General features: G+C 42.9%; 1 protein-coding gene across 5 annotated transcripts in view; it reads right to left on the bottom strand.

Annotated features, from left to right (window-relative positions):
- The window catches only part of CFAP161 (cilia and flagella associated protein 161), a 51,554-nt gene that overhangs the window by 2,799 nt on the left and 25,674 nt on the right, over positions 1–23,081 (bottom strand). For 3 of the 5 annotated variants that reach the window (XM_061394599.1, XM_061394598.1, XM_061394600.1), the window contains 4 exons: positions 16,752–16,841; positions 15,439–15,671; positions 13,727–13,811; positions 8,651–8,809 (listed from right to left, as the gene is read on the bottom strand). In XM_061394599.1, the coding sequence (XP_061250583.1) occupies positions 8,651–8,809; positions 13,727–13,811; positions 15,439–15,671; positions 16,752–16,835 (561 nt within the window). In that variant the 5' untranslated portion in view covers positions 16,836–16,841. Of the gene's footprint in view, positions 1–8,650; positions 8,810–13,726; positions 13,812–15,438; positions 15,672–16,751; positions 16,842–18,349; positions 21,981–23,081 lie in introns of those variants that run through there. The other 2 variants (XM_061394597.1, XM_061394601.1) reach the window with 2 other exon arrangements.

Below are 23,081 nucleotides of genomic sequence, written 5' to 3'. Positions count from 1 at the left end.
CAGGGAAGTGACAAGAAACCCAACATGCTGGAAACCAGGACAGCAAAAACAAACTCAGCAGAAAGCTCAAGCGGCTCAGTCTCAGATTCCAGGAGACCTTCGGTTGGGGTAGGAAGTCCTCGCCCCTATGGCTGGAAGGACATTTGGCTAACAAAATCTTAATTCCTTTACAATCTCTCATTTCTTGTTTCTTCAACCTCCCCCCCACCCCCCGTGAACAGGTGAGTGGCAGTGGGTGCCCCAGGGTGTCCCAAAGGCTCTACTATATGCTGTGCCTTAGTAGCTGTTGCCCAAGTGGGTGGGGGTTCTTCTGTCCTTAATCTTCTTTGTGCCAAGGATCAGGCCAATGAAAATTGTGAGCACAGGTCAGGTGTTTAGCAGATTTTCTGGCAGGTTATGAAGGGGTTTCCTCGGCACATTTTTCCCACTGCTTTTCCCTCCCATCCTTCAGCTTCTCTCTCCATCTATGCCACTGCTTACAAAGTATTGGGCAGGTCATCATCTTTCCATTTCTGAAAGTTGTGTTTGAAACCATTTACCTAAGATTGGGACTCAAACCCATGTGGCAGGGACTCTGTGCTATGCTTAGTCACTCTGTTATATCCGACTGGGACTTGAGTCTGACCAAAATCCATGGTGCCTGGTTTTATGACCTAATGAAGCCCAGGCTCTTGATGTCTCATTGCAAAAAATTCAGTGAGAGACACAGTGATAGGTAAGAGGTGGATTTGTGTGGATTTAGAGAGAAGCACACTCCACAGGGTGTGGCCCATTGCAGAGTGCAAGTGCAGAGGCCATGGAATGTGGTGTGGTTAGTTTTCTCAAGCTGGGTGATTTCATATGCTAATGAGTGGGGCGATCATCCCAACAGTTGTGGAAACACCCACTCCTCCGTCTTTTGACAGTGCCTTGGAACTGTCCTGGCACCTCTGGGTGTGTCATTTAGCTTACAGACTGAGGATCAAGGTTTAGTTGAATTTGACTTGTCATCTTTGATCCATTTTATTTTAATCGGTTTATGTTATGCCCTTGGCTATGTCATTTTTTCAAAAGTTGTACCCTACCCCCTTCCTTCCTGTTTCATGTTCTTTTCCTGAGTCCCGTCCAGGCCCACAATGTTGCCTCTACAATCTTCTGGAGGGACAACCATAAAACAGCTGGCCATTGGGAGAGAAATGCTGTATAATATCCAATCTCTCTAGATATTGAGGCCTTCATCTTCCATGTTTCCTACAACATGCCCAACAACATGCAATTCAGGTTCTAAACTTTTTGGCAGAGAGGGGATATAATGCTAAGGCACAGATGGTCAAGACAAAGGTCACTTACCTGGGAGTTCAGATTACACACAAGTCCAGGAGGCTGTCCTCTGATTGAATACAAGGAATCCTCCAGTTGCCCTCCCCTACGACTCGAAAACAACTGCAAGTTTTCCTGGGGCTAATTGAGTATTATAGAATCTGGATTCCCAACTATGGTCTAATTGCCCAGCCCTTATACGAAATCTTGAAGGGACGGGATGATTCAATCCCACTGATGTAGGGAACTCCTTAAAAGAAGGCAGAGGCTACACTAAAACAAGCCTTAACTCAAGCACCTGCCTTGAGGTTGCCAGACCCAGAAAAAGCATTCCAATTTTATGTCCACAAAAATGAAGGAATAGCCTTGGGAGTGTTAACTCAAAGGTTGGGACCTCAGCCCTAGCCTATAGCTTACTCATCGAAGAGGCTCAACCCAACCACCTGAGGCTGGCCTCCCTGCCTTTGAAAGTTTGCAGCTATTGCAGTCCTGATAGAAGATACTTTAAAACTCTCTTATGGGGGCAAATTAACTATTTTTACCAGTCACCAAGTGAAACAACTCCTAAATGGGAGAGGCCATTTATGGATGCCTGATCAAAGAATCCTCAGATATCAAGTAATGCTGATGGAAAATCCAGGCCTGACTATATCCCCTTGTGAGGTTCTTAACCCTGCCACCCTCCTGCCTGCCCCCGAGGGCTATCTCCCCTTTCAGTCTGGCCTAGAAACCTTGGACCACTGGACAAAACCCCAAGAGGGATTGTCAGAAGATCCACTGACCAATCCTGAGGAAATCTGGTACACTGATGGAAGCAGCTTTGTCTTGGATGGAAAAAGAAGAGCTGGATATGGAGTAGTCTCCATTTTTGAGACCATAGAGGCTAAACCTTTGCCACCAGGTACTTCAGCGCAATTAGCTGAGCTCATAGCCCTGACTCGAGCTTTAGAGCTAGGAAAAGGAAAAAGAATAGCCATTTACACTGACTCCAAGTATGCCTTTCTGGTGCTACATGCACATGCTGCTATTTGGAAAGAAAGAGGCCACTTGACCACCCGAGGATCCCCAATCAAATATGGTGATCAAATCCTTAGGCTCTTAGAGGCAGTTCATCTGCCCACTGAATTTTCAGTCTCCCATTTTAAAGCACACCAAAAAGGGAGGACGGAAGTGGCATGAGGGAACCAAGCAGTGGATCAGGCTTGACCTAATAGGGGTTGCCACCTTAGTTCCTCAGACTAATTTGCCAGAAACTCCTTCATATACTGAAGGTGAGACTCTTAAAGCTAAGAGTGAGGGCTTTCAAGATCATATGGGGTGGTGGTTCCAAAAGGAGGGACTCCTTTTTCTCCCTGGGAACTGCCAATGGAAGTTGGTTAACTCCTTACATGCCATCACTCATTTAGGGGAGAAGACCCTCCAAAGATTACTAGAAAGGTTCTTCAGAGGAACAGGCCTCCAAATGAACATAAGGCAAGTAGTTTCCTCTTTTCCCACTTGCCAATTAAACAACTCCCAAGGAGCTCAAAGACCCCAGCTGGCCCAGTCCGTCCAATGACAAGGGACCTACTCAGGAGAGAGCTGACTGATGGACTTCACCCAGATGCCAGTTTCTCAAAGGTATAAATACCTATTAGTCATGATATATACATTCACAGGATGGATTGAAGGCTTTCCCACCTGGACTGAGAAGGCTGATGACGTGGTAGAAAAACTGCTCCATGAAATCATTCTGAGATTTGGTCTGCCCAGGTCATTACAAAGTGACAATGGGATATCGTTTACTTCTAAGGTCACCCAAGGGGTCTTTAAAGCATTGGGCATTACTTATTATCTCCATTGTGCCTGGAGGCCTCAGTCTTCAGGAAAAGTAGAAAGAGCCAACCAATTCTTAAAATCAGCGATAAAAAAGATAACCCAGGAGACCTCCCTGGGATGGAAGGAGGTTTTACCAATAGCTCTCCTCTGCACCCGTATTGCCCATAAGGAACAGGTTGGTCTTAGTCCTTATGGGATGCTATATGGGAGACCTTTGCTTATGTCAATGACTTCTTCCTCAATCCAGAGGCTCAGTCCCTCCAGTTTTATACCATGGCCATTGGGCAATTCCAACAGGATATACGCTTGTGGGGTGTCAGATCAGATCAGATCAGATCAGTCGCTCAGTCGAGTCTGACTCTTTGCGACCCCACGAATCACAGCACGCCAGGCCTCCCTGTCCATCACCAACTCCCGGAGTTCACTCAGACTCACGTCCATCGAGTCAGTGATGCCATCCAGCCATCTCATCCTCTGTCATCCCCTTCTCCTCTTGCCCCCAATCCCTCCCAGCATCAGAGTCTTTTCCAATGAGTCAACTCTTCGCATGAGGTGGCCAAAGTACTGGAGTTTCAGCTTTAGCATCATTCCTTCCAAAGAGATCCCAGGGCTGATCTTCAGAATGGACTGGTTGGATCTCCTTGCAGTCCAAGGGACTCTCAGGAGTCTTCTCCAACACCACAGTTCAAAAGCATCAATTCTTCGGCGCTCAGCTTTCTTCACAGTCCAACTCTCGCATCCATACATGACCACAGGAAAAACCATAGCCTTGACTAGACGGACCTTTGTTGGCAAAGTAATGTCTCTGCTTTTGAATATGCTATTTAAGGAGTCACCACTATATGCTCCAGGGACTCAAGTCCTAATTAAAGTCTGGCAGATGGGTCACCAAAGGCTCAACTCCAGCCCACATGGAAGAGCCTCCACCCTGTAATACTTTCTATCCCCACAGCAGTCAAGGTACCATGACTCCTGGATTCACTACTCACAAGTCAAGCCGTGGAAGAAAACAGAAGAGGACACTCGATACACCTGTGAGTTCCTGGGAGATCTCAGATACCTATTCAGAAATGCAAACGAGTTCCATTCTAATGAACACCCCCAAAATTAAGTTTCTGGGGATAAGATTTCTCAGGATAGTGCTAAAGAGCCAACACAGCTTGGCAGGGGTTGTATTCCAAAGCAGACAGGAGATAGATCTCCTGATCCCTGAACAAGGAGGGACTTGAGCCATCTTGAATGAGACATGTTGTTTCTGGGTAAATACCTCCAGCTAAGTTAAAAGAAAGTCTCACAGTCCTCAAGAAAAACATTCAGATCCTACAGGATCTCAAAGAACAAGCTAAAGAGTTAGGGTCACTACAATCTCTCTTTGGGGGATCCTTCTGGCGATGGGGAATTTGAAGTTGGCTAATGCCTTTACTAATCCCTGTCATCACCATACTGATGCTGCTTATGATTGCTCCATGTATTATCAATTGTCTAACCTGTTTTGTCTCTGCCCAAGTCAACACACTATAACATGCAGTGCCAGTTCAACAAGGATATATAAAACTACAGCTGACCATAGAAAATATCATTCACCCTTAGATGGACACTACTATAAGGACTCTGAGGCTTGAGACTAGAAAGAGGGGGAGGCCCAATGCCCCTTGCAATCCCAATTCAGCAGGAAGTAGCCAGAGAGACCTCAACGCCCCTATTCCCAAAGAATTGGGCCTCCCATCTCTTGAGGGGGCAATGTTAGGTAGTTAGAATAGGAAAAAAAGAGTCCAGAACGGCAGTGGCTGAAAGACAAACAAGGGAAAAGCTCGCAAAAACAGAACAAAGGAAGGTCCAGGACTTGAGTGAGGACCTCAAGTAAAACAAACAGCTCTCCTGGCTAGCTCAATTTATATAGGGCAGGCCCAGGGGGAGGAGAAAGAAACATGTAAAAAGAGGAGCCAAACTTGACAGGGGGACTTCTCTTCTCTTTGAGTCTTTTGGGTCAATCCGCCCTCATGCCTCAAGGATGTATTTTCCTTTGCTTTCTAAATAAAACTAAGCTGTAACACTGGTCTTTCCATCACTTCAAATTTTTGCTACAGCAAGGCAGAACTAAGTAAATTACAACTCCCCCAAGATATAGACACAGATATAGATAGAGACAGCGAGCAAGAGAGAGAGATGGAATAACCTAGAAGTCAAACCTTTATAGATGAGTAAATATATTATTATAAATACATATATGATGGAACATTATATAATCATTTAAAGTCAATTTGGAGAAGATCCCTGACAATTGGAAATAGGGTCAGTGGTGTTTTTAAGTGGAAAAAATAAGAATATTCCTGATGTCCTAATTTTTTAAAAACATTAAAATTAAATTTTCAGAAAACATAGACATGGAAAAAGAAAAGATAACAGTGGCTTTCTCTGGTAGGTGCAACAACTGGTAATTTTCTTATTATTTTTTGTCCTTTTCTGACTTCCCGTAAGTGAGCATACATTGTTTATAATTAGAAAATAAAAGACTTATTATTTCAAAATCCTGACTCATGTAAGCTTAAGGCAGTGTGAGATGTGAGAAAGCAGCTCTGACACCCAGGAGCTGGGCTGGCACTCCCAGCTATGTCTTAGTGTTCCCTTGTGGAATAGAATTAATTTCACACAATGCCCACATCAGACAAGGCCATGCTGTGACCACGATGGGTCAAGACAGAAAGAAGACCACTGTGTAACTGTGTCTGAACACAGCAAAACCATGAGCACTGTCCAAACCACAAAATACCAAATGTCCTCCTCTCTCAGAGAACAGGAGTGACCGCAGCTTCCTTACTCAGGACAGCTTTGTCCATGCGCTGGCCTGCCCTCTATAGATAAGATGCATTGAGACACACCTGCTTCCTGACGGCATCCAACCCCACTTCCTGAGACCCTCCCTAAACTCTCCCACCACAGCCCCAGTTCTGTAGCTTGTCCTTCCTGACAGTCTTTTACTGAGACGCCCCACCGTTTCCTGTGGTGTATGTTCTCCATCACTGAGACAAGAAATAAAGCTGACTCATTCAACCCCAGGTGCTCCTGACTGAAGGGCATTGATATGTGGGTGGAAGTTGGACAGGTGTGAAGTGTTCCATTTTGCAGAGGTGTCTGAGTGAGGCTCGAAGACCTGCCTCGGGCTGTGGCTTGAGTTAGCGATGGAGAAACAAACTCCTGGTGCCTGACAACCTATCTAACCTAACAACAGCAACAGAACCACCACCACCATTAAATTAACAACAGTGAACCCTTGGGAGTGCCCTCTGAGCCAGGCACTTTTCTTTTTTCAAATTTTTATTGGAGTATAAACTCCAGGAGGTAGTGAAGGACAAGAAAGCCTGGCATGCTGCAATCCATGGGCTGGCAAAGAGTCAGACGTGACTTAGAGACTGAACAACAACATAGTCGATTTACATATAATATTGCACTACATTCAGGTGCAAGCAAAGCGAATCAGTTTTATCCACTCTTTTCTCGCACTTTTAAAAAAAATGTGTCCATGCTACACAACATGTGGGGTCTTAGTTTGTCGACCAGGGAAGTCTCTTTCTTTCTACTTTTCTAATAAGCATGGTAAATGTACTAACTGTTTAATCCTCATAAAACCTCATAAGTTGGACATCATCATATGTCCTCATTTTATAGATATTGAAGCTGAGATACTGACAGTTTAAACTGTGGAGATGAGAGGCAATTTCAAGGAGAACAAAGCTTGGCAAAGGCCAGCAGAAATCTGTCAAGCATGCATCACTGTGGACCACGTGGATATTCTCCATGCTGGGAGAAACACCCTTGCAGGGACTTCTCTGGTGGCCCACTGGCTAAGACTCTGCACTCTCAGTCCAGGGGGTTCCAGTTCAATCCCTGGTCGGGGAACTAGATCCCACATTTCACAGCTAAGATCTGGTGCAGGGAAATAAATACTAAAAAAAAAAAAAGACCCTTGCAAACCTGGGTCCGGCTGTGGAGCTTGAGAGAGAAGCCCACTGCATTGGGTAGATCCAGAGTGGCTGGTAACTGGAAATCCCTGGATGGCCAGCTCTTTAAGTCCTTCCTGGCTATAAGTCTGCACTCTCCCAATAACTTCTAATGACCCCTCAGTCTTCATCTGCCTGATGTCTCATAAGCAAAAAGCACAGCCTCTGGTACTTGAAAAGCTCTGCACCTCTGCACCTGCCTCCCCATCCAGAACTCTGCTGCCATCCGCAGGGCCCAGACTCCTGAGAAAACAGCCAGCCTTGTGCTCACCTGGCGGCTGCCCTGCCCTGTCCTTCACTCCTCCAGATTACCCAGGCTCTTTAGAAGTGAGGACTTAGGGAGCTCCCTGGTTGCCTAGTGGTTAGGATTCCAGGCTTTCACTGCCGTGACCCAAGTTCAGTCCCTGTTCAGGGAACTATGATCCTACAAGCCATGCACCCAAGAAAAAAACAAAAAGATTTTTTATCTACAACACCAAATGCATAATCCATTAAGAATAAAATGGATAAATCTATCTGACTTAGTAGAAATGAGGACTTAACAGAGGCCTGAAAGAAAGCAGCAGCAGCATCTTTACAGTGTCAGGGGAGTGGTTCTCAGCCTCATCTCAGGGGCAGGGCCTGGGCCTCCGCATTTTTATGAAGCTGTGTGGGTGACTGTATGTGCAGTCAGCATGGAGAAGTACTGAGGCAGGATGCTGCCACCGGGGAAAACAGTACTTCCCAAACTTGAGTTAGGAATGAAAACAAGGGACTGCCCTGGTGGTCCAGTGGCTACGACTCTGTGCTTCCCATTTGAGTCAGCTCTAATGAGGTGGATGAACCTAGAGCCTGTTATACGGTGTGAAGTAAGTCAGAAAGAGAAAGACAAATATCAGATATTAACACACATATATGGAATCTAGAAAGATGACACTGGTGATCCTACTTGTAGGGCAGCAAAGGACACACAGACAAAGAGAACAGACTTGTGGACACAGTGGGGGAAGAAGGTGGGATGATGTGAGAGAGTAGTATTGAAACATATACATTACCATATGTAAAACAGAGAGCTAATGGAAAGTTGCTGTATGACACAGGGAGCTCAAACCCAGTGCTCTGTGACAACCTAGAGGGGTGGGATGGGGTGGGAGGTGGGAGGGAGGTTTAAGAGGGAGGGGACATATGTATACCTATGGCTGATTCATGCTGATGTATGTCAGAAATCGTCACAATATTATAAAGAAATTATACTCTAATTTAAATTAAAAAAAAAAAAAAAAAGACCGTGCTTCCACTGAAGGGAGCACAGGTTCAATCTCTGGTCAGGGAACTATTTATAAGATCCCACATGCCATGCAGTGCAGCAAAAAAAAAAAAAAAAAAAAATTTATAATAAAAATAAATAAATAATATATTTTTTAAAAGAAATGAAAAAGAGACAGAGTGAAAGTCCATAAGGCACAGGAGCCATCAGAGCCCTGACAAGCCTCCATCTTACACACAGGAATGCTTCGCAGCCACTTCACAGCATCGGCACATACAGCTGTGCTCACCGGGACGGGGGAGCCCTCGTACTCCAGGCGAAGCTGGGGATGAGGGACGGCAGCCTGCCAGCAGTTCAGGTAGGAATCCTCATGCGTCAGGAACACCTCCTGGAGCCAGGATCTCTTGGATGACTTCAGAAGGGTCCTGTGGTCACTTGATAAATATAACTGAAAAGGACAGCAAGCAGATGTTTTCTATCATATCTATGCAAGCAACAGTTCACTAGCTGCACAGCCAGTGTGTTCAAAAAATGAAAGTGTTAGTCGCTCAGTCATGTCCGACTCTGTGCTACTCCATGGGCTGTAGCCTGCCAGGCTCCTCTGCCCATGGGATTCTCCAGGCAAAAATACTGGAATGGGTTGCCATTCCCTTCTCCAGGGATCTTCCCAACCCAGGGATTGAACCTGGGTCTCTTATACTGGCAGGCAAATTCTTTACCGTCTGAGCCACCAGGGAAGCCCAGTGTGTTCAAAAGCAGTTTTCAAAAGCCCTGCTCTTACTGATCGTATGAGGACACTCAACTTTATCTCAAAAAGGCTGTCTCAGAGGCTGAGACCACTCACCCTCGAATCACCTCTAACTGCTTTCCCTTTCTTTGAATACCAAACCTAGCCTCCTTCTCCTTCTTCTGCACTCCTCCTCTTGCTCAGGGCATTGGATTTGGATCGGTATTTTATTCATTACGAATAATGCTGCATGAAATGTACTGTGTGAAGTGAATGCGCTTAAAACCAGCACCAGCACAGCTGATATTCATATGTAAGCCTCCAAGGGGGCCTCAGCCCCTCTGGAATTGATGTCCACACTTGAGACTTCTGTCAGCTCTCTGGCTGACTTTTTAACGTTGCAGCACCCCATTTTGCTAAAAAGTCCATAACGTTAGTTCCTGGTCAGCTGTTTACCAATACACCTTCCACCCTGCCCCTGGCAGTTATTTCTGCATATTTTGATCACTGTTCACTAAACATCTTTTCTATGCAAAGCTGTGGCATGAAGCACTCTGGGGAAGGTGGAAATGAATTCCTGCCCTCTAGAAGTTTCCTGACTAACAGGAGGGAGGATTGAAATGGAAGCATCTGTAAGGTATGGTGTCCAGCAGGGATGCCAAGAGCTACAAGAGGGGACAGGTGGGAACACTTGCTCTCCCAGGGGCTCAGGAAAGACCCCAAATAGGAGGTGATGTTTTGCCAGGGAGCCAGAGGGGATGAGCATGGGTCAGGACGGAGGGGATATATTGTTGTTCAGTTGCTCAGTTGTGTCTGACTCTTTTATGACCCCATAGACTGCAGCAAGTCAGGCTTCTCTGTCCATGGGATTTCCCAGACAAGAATACTGGAGTGGGTGGCCATTTCCTTCTCCAAGGGATCTTCCCAACCCAGGGATGGAACCCTCGTCCCCTACATTGGCAGACAGGTTCTTTACCACTGAGCCACCACTGAAGCCCCAGGGACATATTACAGAGGGCTTTAAATGCCAGTCACCAGCAGCACTTAATGCAGAGGGCAGTTAGGAGGTGGGAAGAGGGAGCACTACTGACTTTTCATTGGAGATGGGAGGTGAGAAGAGCTGACCTTTTAAAGGGTCAATCTGAGAGCATCCTGCCAGTATGGGATAAAGTCAGGATAGACTGAAGGGATCAAGCTATGGGAAGTGGCATCGGGAATGCAAAGATGGACCAGACTGCATTACGAAGGAAGAGCCATAGGACCTAGCAACTGGAGCTGTATGCGGGTGGGAAAGAAAGATAAGTCCAAGATGTACTGTGGCTTCAGCCTGGCTGATGGGGAGAATGGCCATGCCATTCTGAGATAATCGAAAATAATATACATCTCAAGCCACAAATGTTGCTTTTTTCATATAAAGAAAAATATTAAGACAATCAGGAACAAATCTAGATGGCCACCATCACCAGATTTTTCATAAATATCTTGAAAGGGCTTGCTAATTAAAAGATGAGAAATAGAAACAAGAGGTATGAGAACTTGGGATGAGATAAAATTGTCATAATTTGACCATGAGATGACTGCATACCTAGAAGTCACAAGAGAAGCAACTAGAATTCATGAGTAAGTGATTTCATCAAAGATGAGAAGAAAAAAATCAATGATTTTCTTCTATTTTTTACTGCAACTGTCAAAAGGACCTGCCTTAATAGCTTCCAAAATAGAAGATATCAAATAATAACCTTGATGAGATCAGTGTCAGATCTATGGGAAGGAGAGCACAAAACTTTACTGAGATGTAGAAAGGAGTAATTGGATAGGGACTTCCCTGTTGGTCCAGTGGTTAAGAGTCTCTGCTCACACTGCAGGGGGTGCAGGTTCAATTCCAGTTTGGGGAAGATTCCCACATGCCTCACAATGTGGCCAACAAAAAAAAGGCAAAGAAACAAAGAAAGAAAAGTATAATCGAAGAAACAGACATCTCAGAAGACAAATACTGTAAAGCTACTAAATAGGTGAATGTACTTAATTTTACAATGTCAGTCAAAACACCAAGTGATTTTCCCCCCTACAGGGGCAGAGGGACTTGAAAAAATTATTACTATATTTAACTGAAAGATTAATGCCTAACATAATTCAAAGAAGGAATTAGCCCTACAAGTCCTCAAATTTGTATTATAAAGCTACACTCGGGGAATAAAAAAATAGACAACTTCAGTTCAACAGTCCCAAATAAGAAGCTCAGAAACAGCCATATGTAATAATGTACGGAGCACATTTCAGTGAAGAAAGGGATAATTACTCAAGAAATAACACAGATACAACCAACAAGTCATTTGGGGGAAATTTAGATGTTCACATTAAGCCCTTGATCAAAATAAATCCCAAGTGGATCAAAGAATAAACTTAAGCAATACTTTAAGTTCAGACATCTAAAAATTAATACAAGTTACTCTTTTTATCACATCTTTGGAGCAGACTTCAAAGGCTCTGAGCCATGGAAGGAATTACAAAGAAAAGCACTGATAGGTTTGACTCAAACAGAGATTAGAACAGATACAATTTAAAAGCCAAGCAACAAAAGAGAGGAAATACTAGCAACACACATGGCACATTTTTATCATCTGTGAAAGAGCAGATATTAAAGCCTAAGGCAATGAACAGGCAAAGAATAGATGATTTACAGGAGAGAGAGAGATGAGATGGAAGGGGGAGGTAGGAAAAGAAGGAGCAGGAAAAGAAAGAGAAAGGGAAAAGAAAAGAAAAAAATTATATCCAAATGTTGTAGTGCTTGTGATCTTCCCTACATTTAAGATTTTCCCTTTATAATATAAGCCAAAATGTTAGTAGGGTTCCTCTCTCGATAAAACAGTGATGATTTACTGTCCTCTCTCTGATGAGATATTTCCTCTAACTTTCACATTTAAAATCAGGCTGCACACGGGGAAGTTTATGAAAAAGGAAGCTTGAGAAAAGAATTTTATGTGTGGTCAGGATTGATTAAGATTAGATTGAATTTAATTACATCAATGAATTTTATTATTAAAAGTAAACTAATACCAAAAAAATTCAGCTGCACATTGTGGGTAGACTTGTATATTGTATACTGAGTAAAGTCAGACAGAGAAGGAGAAATATCACATATCACTCATAGGCAGAATCTAAAAAGAAATGATACAAATGAACTTATTTACAAAACAGACTCACAGACTTAGACAATGAACTTCTGGTTGCTGGGGGAGGCGAGGTGGGGGAAAGGATGGGGGAAAGGGATAATTAAGAGAGTTTGGGATGGACATGTACCCACTGCCATATTTAAAATGGATAACCAATAAGGACCTACTGTATAGCACAGGGAGCTCCACTCAATGTTATGTGGCAACCCGGATGGGAGGGGAGTTTAGGGGAGAGAGGATACATATTTATGTATGTCTGAGCCCCTCTGACCATCACCTGATGCTATCACAGCATTGTTAATCGGCTATACTCCAATATGAAACAAAAACTTAAAATAAAATCAGGCTGCAGCTTACCATCTATGATGTTTCAGAGTGTAACTGCCAGCATTAATTTCTTAGTGGTACAAAAATAAAAATGATGCTGATGATGCCACATCAAACAATAAAGGAATCTTTGATTCAATGAAAAATGTTACATTAACACCAGCTCTGCCATTTAGTAGACATGTGACTTGGAACAAAATCAATTAATTTGCCGTGCTTCAGTTTTCCCATCAGTAAAACTGTGGTAAATAGTCCTTATTTTTAAAGACTTGTTGGGAGGAATAAATGAGTTAATGTATGTGAAGCACTACACATACAGTAAGGTATAATTGGAAAAGACTTTGATGCTGGGAAAGATTGAAGGCAGGAGGAGAAGGGAGAGGCGGAGGATGAGATGGTTGGATGGCATCACGAACTCAACGGAAATGAACTTGAGCAAACTCCGGGAGATAGTGAAAGACAGGGAAGGTTGGTGAGCTACAGTTCATGAGGTCACAAAGAGTCGGACACGACTTAGTGACTAAACAACAACAACATGGTATAATAACCTCCATTTTTATAGACAAGATGCAAAAAGGTTAAATAACTTAACCCAAAGTCCCATCCCATAGGTATGCATCAAAGCTGGAATTCATATTTGTCTGAATCCCCAGGGTGGAGGTAAAGATCAAAGACTTATGCTCCCTGATTTATGCAAATACATTACATGGGTGACATTAAACAGCTATCAGGGCCTCTCACCTTCTGAGATGGCCTACATTCTGCCTATGGAGTGTGTATCTCCCTGAATAAACCTTTTTTCACTTAAAAAAGAAGCTGTCAGATTATTATTATATAACCTGATCATTTAACTTACAAGTGGAGGTGGTATGAATTTTTGCTTTTTACCAGATGTATTGCAAAAAGGGTTTTTTCCCTCTTACTCTTTAGCTTTTAAGGATGTATTTTTGTAATCCATGAGGTTGGAAGCAAAGAATTGGCCCAAAACTGCCTTGGAAAAGCTGCAGTCTGATACTATAATGAGACCAGAGATGGAGCCCATACCTGTAGAGTTCTCTGTCCACTTCAGTAAGTACCCAGTAGCCCACTCGGAAACAAAAGTGACTGGTCCCAGTAGACATGCAACATGATGACTCACCATTCTGTCATCAAATCCTCCTGTTATCCCAAGGCGGAAGTTCTGCCCGTATCTAAGGACTTGACCGATGACCTCTCCAGCTGCACTGTCGGTGGAGAATGAATATAATGTCAATTCTCTGTATTAGGATCATTCTACAGCTTTATTTTTGTGTGTATGCAGTTTTGTTTATAATTTTCCTGGTGGTTTAGTCCCTAAGTCATGTCCAACTCTTACAACCCCATGGACTCTATATACCATGTTGTTGTTCAGTCGCTAAGTCGTGCGATCCCATAGACAGCAGAGACCAGGCTCTGCTATCTGTGGAATTTTCCAGGCATACAGAATACTGAGTGGGTTGCCATTTCCTTTTCCAGGGGATCTTCCCAACCCAGAGACCGAACCAGGTGGTGCTAGTGGTAAAGAATCTGCCTGCAGTGCAGGAGATTCAAGAGACTTGGGTTCAATCCCTAGGTCACAAAAGAGTCCCTGGAATAGGAAAATTGCAACCTGCTCCAGTATTGCCTGAGAAATTCCATGGACCAAGAAGCCTGGCAGGCTACAGCCTATGGGGTCCCAAAGAGTTGAACAGGACTGAGATGATGTCTACTTGTATACAGTAACTGAAATAAGTCACTAACTAAAAGATCTTTTCTTTTGACCTTCAAATCTTGCTGGCACCTTATTCACCACCTTCCAACACAGTCAGGACACAGAACGTTCCCACTCTGTGAGCCTAGGATGGACTGAGCACATCATATTGTCCTACACTAATGAATTGGCCCAAGTTCACTGACATTTTTTTTAACTGAAGTACAATTGATATATAATGTTACATTTAGTTTTAAGTATATACAACATAATTCAACATTTATATACATCATGAGATGATCACCACAATAAATCTAGTTACCACCTGATGACATTTAAAATTATTATGATATTACTGACTATATTCCCTAGTCTATACATGACGTTTCCAAACACTGACATCTTTAGAGAGAAGCAAGGTAACAAATTTGCAGACATTTGGTATACTTTTCCCTCTTAATCGTCCAGGAAACAGAAATTGTGATCAATTTTTACTTGTTTTAACATAGTCTGCATTAAAAAAAAATCTAAAAACTTAAAGGACTGACTATATGCCTATCATATAAACTTGTTATCATTAGTAACAAACTGTAAACAATAACTTTTAATTGTTATTACATATCTATTCTCCAAGGACTTAAACGCTCATCTACAAAAACTCAAGCACATTTTAAGTGGATAATTAATTTTAAAAGAGCAAATCTCAAAAAAAAAAAAAAAAGAGCAAATCTCTGTGTACTATCTTACATTCAATTATATATTTCTGATGCAGAAATAGCATAGCAACATTAAAAATAATGAAAGCACTTGGATGAGCTCAAAGCATTAGGAAATGATATCAGGAAAACCCCACTTGGCTTCTCAGGAAGAATCTGAATTTTATTCCCTGGATCAATACTTTCAAATGATGCGTCTGGAATTGAGCTCAAGTTACCCACTATCCTGATGTTTATGGAAAAGGGATTGTAAAGACCCCTTGACAATCATTCTCAAGATAAGAAAATAGGATGAGAATCACAGAGAATGTTCATATAACCTCTGACTCCAACCACTAGTGCTTTCATTCCAGGGGATCCTTAAGAAGCAAGTGAAAAGAGATTTGTGATGCAAAGGAGCCTATTATACAATTCAAGTTTCTTTACCACAAAATAGTAAAAGTGTTTCTGCCAACTGGGATCTTGGTTTGAGCTGCACTCAGGCCACAGGGTACCTCTAATTCATTGCTCAGATGGGCTTTAATCTCATCTGGAGTCATACACAGGCTGAGGTCCCCGCGCAGAAACAGATCAGCCTCTGTCTCAGGATGGTCGGGACTCACAAGCATCACTTTGTCGCCATAGTGAATGTATCCGTCTTCAGATACGGAAAGCTGCATCTGCAATTGAAATAGGAGTTTTTCAAATAAACCGTGCAATTCCTTCTGCCACCGCAGATGTATCCCCATTTTATTTTAACTTTTGGCTGCACCCCGTGGCATGTGGGATATAGCTCCCAGACCACGGATGGAACCCACGCCCCCTGCATTGGAAGGCAGAGTCTTAACCATTGGACCACTGGGGATGTCCCTACCCTATTTTAATAAGGAATGGACTTGAATTTTCTCGGATCCTTATTCTTTCTTTTCGTGCCACCAATCTGCTCCCAATTTGCCAAACTGAAATACCTGATAATCCCAAATGAAGTAAAATAAAGTTTATGAGAAATCACATGGATTGATTCCATTACTATTCCAGGAAAATTACTATTCCATTACATTCCTTGAAACTTTCTTGAGCACCAACAAACAGGAATTTTACTTATGAATGCATCAACCTATTCATTTCTTAATTTGGAGAGGCTTCCCTGGTAGCACAGTTGGTAAAGAATCTGCCTGCAATGCAGGAGACCCAGGTTTGATCCCTGGGTTGAAAAGACCCCCTGGAGAAGGAAATGACCACCCATTCCAGTATTCTTACCTGGAAAATCCTATGGACAGAGGAGCCTGGCAAGCCACAGTCCATGGGGTCAAAAGAGTCTGACATGACTGATTTGGAAAATATAGATAAACATAATTAATAGTAAACATCTCACATTTCTAAAATCTTGTTTCTGTTGTTTAATCGCTCAGTCATAGCTGACTCTTTTGCCATCGCATGGACTGTAGCCCTCCAGGCTCCTCTGTTCATGGGATTTCTCAAGCAAGAATACTGAAGTGGGTTGCCATTTCCTTCTCCAGGTGATTTTCCTGACCGAGGGATCAAACCCAGGTCTCCTGCATTGGCAGGTGAATTCTTAACTGCTGAGCCACCAAGGAAGCTCTTCTAAAATCTTAGGGAATTTTAAACATTGTGATTATTTAAAGAGAAAAATAGGAATTTTCCAAATGACCACTCACTTATGCAATATTTGCTTGCTTAACATATTCTCACACTTAATTTGATAAAGTTTTGAAAACATTGTTTGAATTTATAATTACCGGTCTCAAAAGATTCTCTTTTAGTCTTCTGTTTCTCTGTATGAGAAGTTGTCCCTTATCTCTCTTTGCTAAGAAGTCTTTCATGATCTCCTGGTTAAAGAAAAAAATGAATGAAATCCAAACAGTCAACAAGAGTCCTGACTAATACACACACTTAGAGCTTTTAGGTCAAAAGAACATCAAGTTGAAAAAGCAAAATTTTAGAATGAAAAAAGAAATGTGAGGATAAAGGAAGTGGTAGACTTTTCAGCATTACATTTTAGCATTACTTTTTAAATTTCATTTGGACTGTTTAGAAAGACATGAAAAAGAATAATCACCTGTAATTACTTCAACCAGTGACAAACATGAGTAACATTTGAAGGTCATATGCTCCCCCTCCTGAGGTCTCTGCTAGTTCTCTGATGATGAACACTAGAAGTCCTCCCTGATGGCCCAGGGTCTAGTTAAGACCACCACAGGAGAAGTTCAGGGCAATGAGTATAAGATCAGTAAAAGGGACGCTACTGGGACCCTTAGGAGGTGATATGTGACGGGGATGGGGGCAGTAATTTTGCTTAGGGCCTGCCTTCTCACCTGGACTGAAGCTTCGAGTCTGTAAGTCTCTAAGGAACAGAGGGAATTTAGTGGGGCTCTGGACTAGAGACACAGAGAGGGATGTTGAGAGTTTCGGAGGCCTAAAGATGCAGTGAACCTAGAGTCTGTCATACAGAGTGAAGTAAGTCAGAAAGAGAAAGAAAAATATCATATATTAACATACACATATGGAATCTAGAAAAATGGTACTGATAGACCTATTTGCAGGACAGGAATAGAGATGCAGACATAGAAAGTGGACTTGTGAACACAGTGGGGGTGTGGAAGGGAATGGTGGGACGAATCGAGAAAGTAGCGTTGACGTATATACACTATCACGTGTAAAATAGCTAGTGGGAAATTGCTGTACAGCACAGGGAGCTCAGCTGGTGCTCTGTGATGACCTGGAGGCGGGGCAGAATGGGGAGATGGGAGGGAAATCCAAGAAGGAGGGGACATATATATACATACATATAGCTGATTCATTTTGTTGTACAGCAGAAACTGTACCTGGACCTCACAGACTGTAGCAGGAGGCTGGAGAGTCTGACACGACAGTGACTGACCACCACCACCAACACAATTGCCTTACAATGTTGTGTTAGTTTCTGCTGTACAACAATGTGAATCAGCTATAAGTACATATATGTCCCCTCCCTCTTGGACCTCCCTCCCTCCCCACGCCCATCCCAACCCTCTAGGTCATTATAGAGCACCCAGCTGAGCTCCCTGTGCTATACAGAAGCTTCCCACTAGCTTTCTGTTTTACACATGGAAGTTAGACTCCAATAAAAACAAATAAATGTTAAAAAACTAAAAAGAGAAAGAGTGGAAGGGCGTGAACTTGTGGGACAGCCTGTGAGATTCTCAGGGAGTTCATAGGGAGATGGGGTTTTAGGGACATTGAATGTGAGCTGGGTTAGAAAGGAGGCTTGGGATGCTCAAAGAAGGGGCCGGAACTTGGGCCAGGGGTGGGAGTCCCTGGGCCATGGGTGGGCAGTGCCGGGCCACAGCCTTCCTACCTCCTCCAGGTAGACGTCCTCATTCCAGTTGCCAATCCGGACTCGTGGACCGTACAGGTTCTGCGCCATCGTCCCCAGCTCTCCCACCACCAAGCTTGGGGCACAGCGCCCGTGTTAGATTCCTCGTCGCCATGACGACCCAGCGCCCAGGGATTGGCCAAGGGCCGGGACCGGCTAGCCAATAAGTGACCACACGCGAGTCGCGCTGGGCTGAGCGCTGCCGCACCCCAGGGGCTGTCACCCACCCCCACCTCCAACCTCATTCCATCTCACTTCCATCCTTAGGTTTTTCTTGAGTTTAATGGCTAAGCAGGAGAGAGATAAAACTCGAGCTTACAGACCCCGTTTTGTCCTAAATGCTCGCAAACTTTTTTTTTTTTTTTTAGAATCTAAAAGAAACTGCTTTTAAGGAGGGTTTCGCTTGCTTCAGGGTGGGGGACAGCAAAGAGGAGCTTTGAAATGGAAGCCGAGCTTGCTTGCACTCTGTTTTTATAATCAGCAAGCAACCATTTCATCATAATCATAAAACAATACAGACTTGATGTAGAAATTTGGAAACCAAAATAACATAGAAAAAAGGAGGAAGGGAAAATTACTCACAATTTTCACCTCCTCCAGAGTAAGAAATATATCATGTTAGCCTATTTGTGGATTTGTTTCTGAGGTGGTTCTTATTTTCACAGGCTTTACAGCATTCCTCCTTCCCCCAGATACCAAGTGCAAGAAGAAGCCGATGATTTGCAATAACTCTTGATAAAACCAAAATATACTAGAGCCAGTATTTTTACACAAAATATAATTTTTGTAAGCAGGAGGGGGAAACAATTGCTGCCGGACTCCTTGGGACCTGATGCTGATCGAATGCATTCAGTAATTCACCTTTATTTACTGTCTACTAAGACAGGACAAAAGACAGGAATCTTTCTTCTCTTCAGCAACCCCAGACTAAAAAAGAAAAGAATTCATGGGGAAAAAAATGACTTCTGAGGAATGGAATGAATGCAGTTAAAGATGTGCCAGTGGTCAGAAAGAGAAAAACAAATATTGTATATTAATGCATATATGTGGAATCTAGAAAAATTATATAGATGAACCTATTTGCAGGGCAGGAATAGAGATGCAGACATAAAGAACAGACATGTGGACAAGGTGGGATGGGGGGAGGAGTGGGTGGGACGAATTGGGAGATTAGCTTTGACATATATACACACTACTGTATATAAAATAGATAGCTAGTGGAAAGCTGCTGTATTGCACAGAGAGTTCAGCTCAGTACTCTGTGAAGTACTGAGTACTGTGAGTACCTGTGAAGGCCTAGAGGGGTGGGATGGGGATGGAAGGGAGGTCCAAGAGGGAGGGGATATATGTATACATATAGCTGATTCACTTTGTTGTACAGCAGAAACTAATACAACATTGTGAAGCAATTATACTCCGATATGTTTTTTTTTAAGATATAACATGAAGGGCCGTAGTAGCCTAAAGAAAGATTTATTTCTGCCTTGGGAGATGGTGAGAATGAGAGTCAGGCTCTATGGGTGGTGACTGAAGGAAGGGGGACTTTGGAGATGAACTTGTATTTGAGCTGGCAGGTTGCAGCCTGGGATACAAATGGGAATCCACGAGCTTTGTGAATACAGCATCACATGCTAGGATCCTTTGAAAGGACAAATGGGACAAAGAAGGTAGGTCAGACATCATACCACTAACTGCACTTGATAAATCAAGGAACTGAGACTCGAAAATGCTATAGCTCATCCAAGTTTAAACTGCTAACAGTTGCTCAAAGCAAGGACTTAACTCAGATTTTCTGAATCCAAGTCCATGTTTTCTCTTTGTCTACAAATTTCTTGTAAAATTGGGAGTATGATAAGGCTAGTTAATAAATCCATATGACTTAAGTTTCTAATGTTTCAGTTATTTGCTTAACTCAACAGCTTTCACCTGTTTTCTTTGAGCTATTAGGATCAAATACAGTATACTTCTCTATTTTACAGGCTCAGCAGTACAGTTACATACATGTTGCTTTATGCAATTGCTTCTTAAATCAGTCAGGATTTAAAATGTTCAATTATACTCTTTTGTAAATTACACGCATAATTATCTTTGTGTGTCTGACTCTTTGAGAACCCATGGATTGTAGCCCACCAAGTTCCTCTGTCCATGGAATTTTCCAGACAAGAATACTGGAGCAGGTTGCCATTTCCTCCTCCAGGGGATCTTCCTGACCCAGGGATTGAACCTGTGTCTCTTGCATCTCCTCCTGTATTGACAGGCAGATTCTTTGCCACTGTGCCACCTGGGAAGCCCATGATTATCTTTACTGGTGCTCTTTATTTTTTCAAGTGTATACCAATTACAGCCTGGTATTACCCGATTTCAACCTGAAGAATTTCTATTGGGATTTTTTTATAAAGCAGAATTTCTTTTCTCTAAGGCTGTATTCACTTCTCTTCCTTCTTTTTTCTCTCTGTTCTTCAAACTGCATAAAATTTCTATTGATTTATCTTCAAGTTTATTCTTGCCTGGAGAATTCCATGGATAGAACCTGGCAGGCCACAGTCCATGGGGTTGCAAAGAGTGGACATCACTGAGCAACTAACACTTTCACTTTGGGCTTCCCTGGTGGCTCAGACAGTAAATAAAGGAGACCCAAGTTTGATCCCTGGGTTGGGAAGATCCCTTGGAGAAGGGAATGGCAACCCATGCCAGTAATCTTGCATGGAGAATTCCATGGACAGAGGAGCCTGGTGGGCTAGGGTCCATGGGGTCATAGAGAGTCAGACACAACTGAGCGACTAACACGCACACACTTGCTTATTTCTTCTTCTGCCAGCTCAAATCTACTCTTCCATCTGGTGAGTTTTTCATTTTGGTTATGATACTTAGCTCCAGAATTTCCTTGGGCTTCCCTAGTGGCTCAGTTGGTAAAGAATCTGTCTGCAGTGCAGGAGACCTGGGTTTGATCCCTGGGTCAGGAAGATCTCCTGGAGAAGGAAAACAGCAACCCACTCCAATACTCTTGCCTGGAGAATTCCAAGGACAGAGGAGCCAGGCAAGCTACAGTCCATGGGATCACAAAGAGTCAGACACGACTGTGTGACTTTCACTTTCACTTTCATGATACTTAGCTCCAGAATCTCCACTTGGCTCTTTTTTTAATCATTTCTTTTTTGATATTCTATATCTGAGGAGGCATTGTCATCAGACTGTCCTTAAATTCTTTAACTTTGGTTTCTCTTAGTTCTTTGCGCATATATATAACTGCTTTGAAGTCTTTGTTTATTAAGTCCAACGTTTGGGCCCTCTCAAAACCTGTTATTTTCCCTGTATCTGGATCACATGTTCCTGCTTATTTGCAGGTCTCATAATTTGTTGTGAAATCTGAACATTTTAGGTAACATATTGTAGGAACTCTGTATTCTGGTTCCCCACCCCCAGTGCCTGTGGTTGCTGTTTGCTTATCCACTTGTGTATCTATTTAGTGACTCTGGCTAGACTAGTTAGTGAGGTCTACTCCCCAGCTGTGTGGAGCCCTCTGATGTCACTCTTTAGGGTACAGTCCTGAACATACGCAAGTTCCCCTGATCCCCTAAATAAATCTTAAAATGATAAAGTAACATAAAGAAGCATCTCATAACTGAGGATTTAACAGGTGGATTTAAAAGTCAGGTGATGGGACTTCCCTAGCCCCAGTGGTAAAGAATCCGCCTTATGATCCAGGGGGTGAGGGTTCAATCCCCCATTGGGGAACTAGGATGCCACCGGACTCAGACAACTAAGCCCACACTCCACAACTAGAGAGTCTGTGTGCTGCATTAAAAAGATCCCACGTGGAGGCTTCCCTGGTGGTCCAGTGATAAAGAATCCACCTTTCAATGCAGGGGACACTAGTTTGATCCCTGTTCCAGGAAGATCCTACATGCCATGGAGCAACTAAGCCTGTGTGCCACAACTACTGAAGCCCGAACGCCTAGAGTCCATGCTCTGCAACAACAGAAGCCCCCGCAATGAGAAGCCCACGCACCGCAACAAAAAGCAGCCCCCGCTCACCATAACTCCGCAACTGGAGAAAGCCTGGGTGCAGCAACGAAGACCCACCACAGCCAAAAAATAAATAAATAAATCTTAAAAAAAAAAAAAAAAGAGCTCACACGACACAACGCAGATCCCTTGTGCTGCAACTAAGACCCAATGTAGTCAAATAAATAAATAACATTTTCAAAAGAAACAAATAAAAGCCAGGTGACAGTAACAAAACTATAAACAAACATACAAGGAGTTTTTGGAAGGAGCTTTTGACTAATTTTCACTTTTAATTTGGAAAATTTATAAAATCTTTATTTTATGGCAATTACAGAGCACTTTAAATTTACATTCTTCAAAACCCCTCAAAGCTACAATGAGAACAGGATTGTGCACATACATTGCTAGTCTCTGAGTCATTTACTCAGTTCATTATGTAGCCATAAGTATTTGTTTAAATTAGGCCACCATTCCCTCCCTTTTAGAAGTAGTATAATTTTGACATAAACCAGGTATATATTGGAAAACTCATTTGCTATTTTTTTTTTCATGATTTGATGAGGCTCTTGGAAAAATTTAATTGGAGCCTTTTGTTACTTGCTTATGAGACATCTGGCAGGATGAGAAAAGCCAAAGAAATCCTTGGACAGGACCATTTTTAGAAAGGAAAAGTAGGATAAAGTTCAGATACTGAGAAAGAGAAATG

Source organism: Bos javanicus, chromosome 21 (assembly GCF_032452875.1).
Source record: "Bos javanicus breed banteng chromosome 21, ARS-OSU_banteng_1.0, whole genome shotgun sequence".
Classification (NCBI taxonomy): domain Eukaryota; kingdom Metazoa; phylum Chordata; class Mammalia; order Artiodactyla; family Bovidae; genus Bos; species Bos javanicus.
Note: the sequence above shows the minus strand (reverse complement) of the source record. Positions and strands in the feature narration are given on the sequence as shown.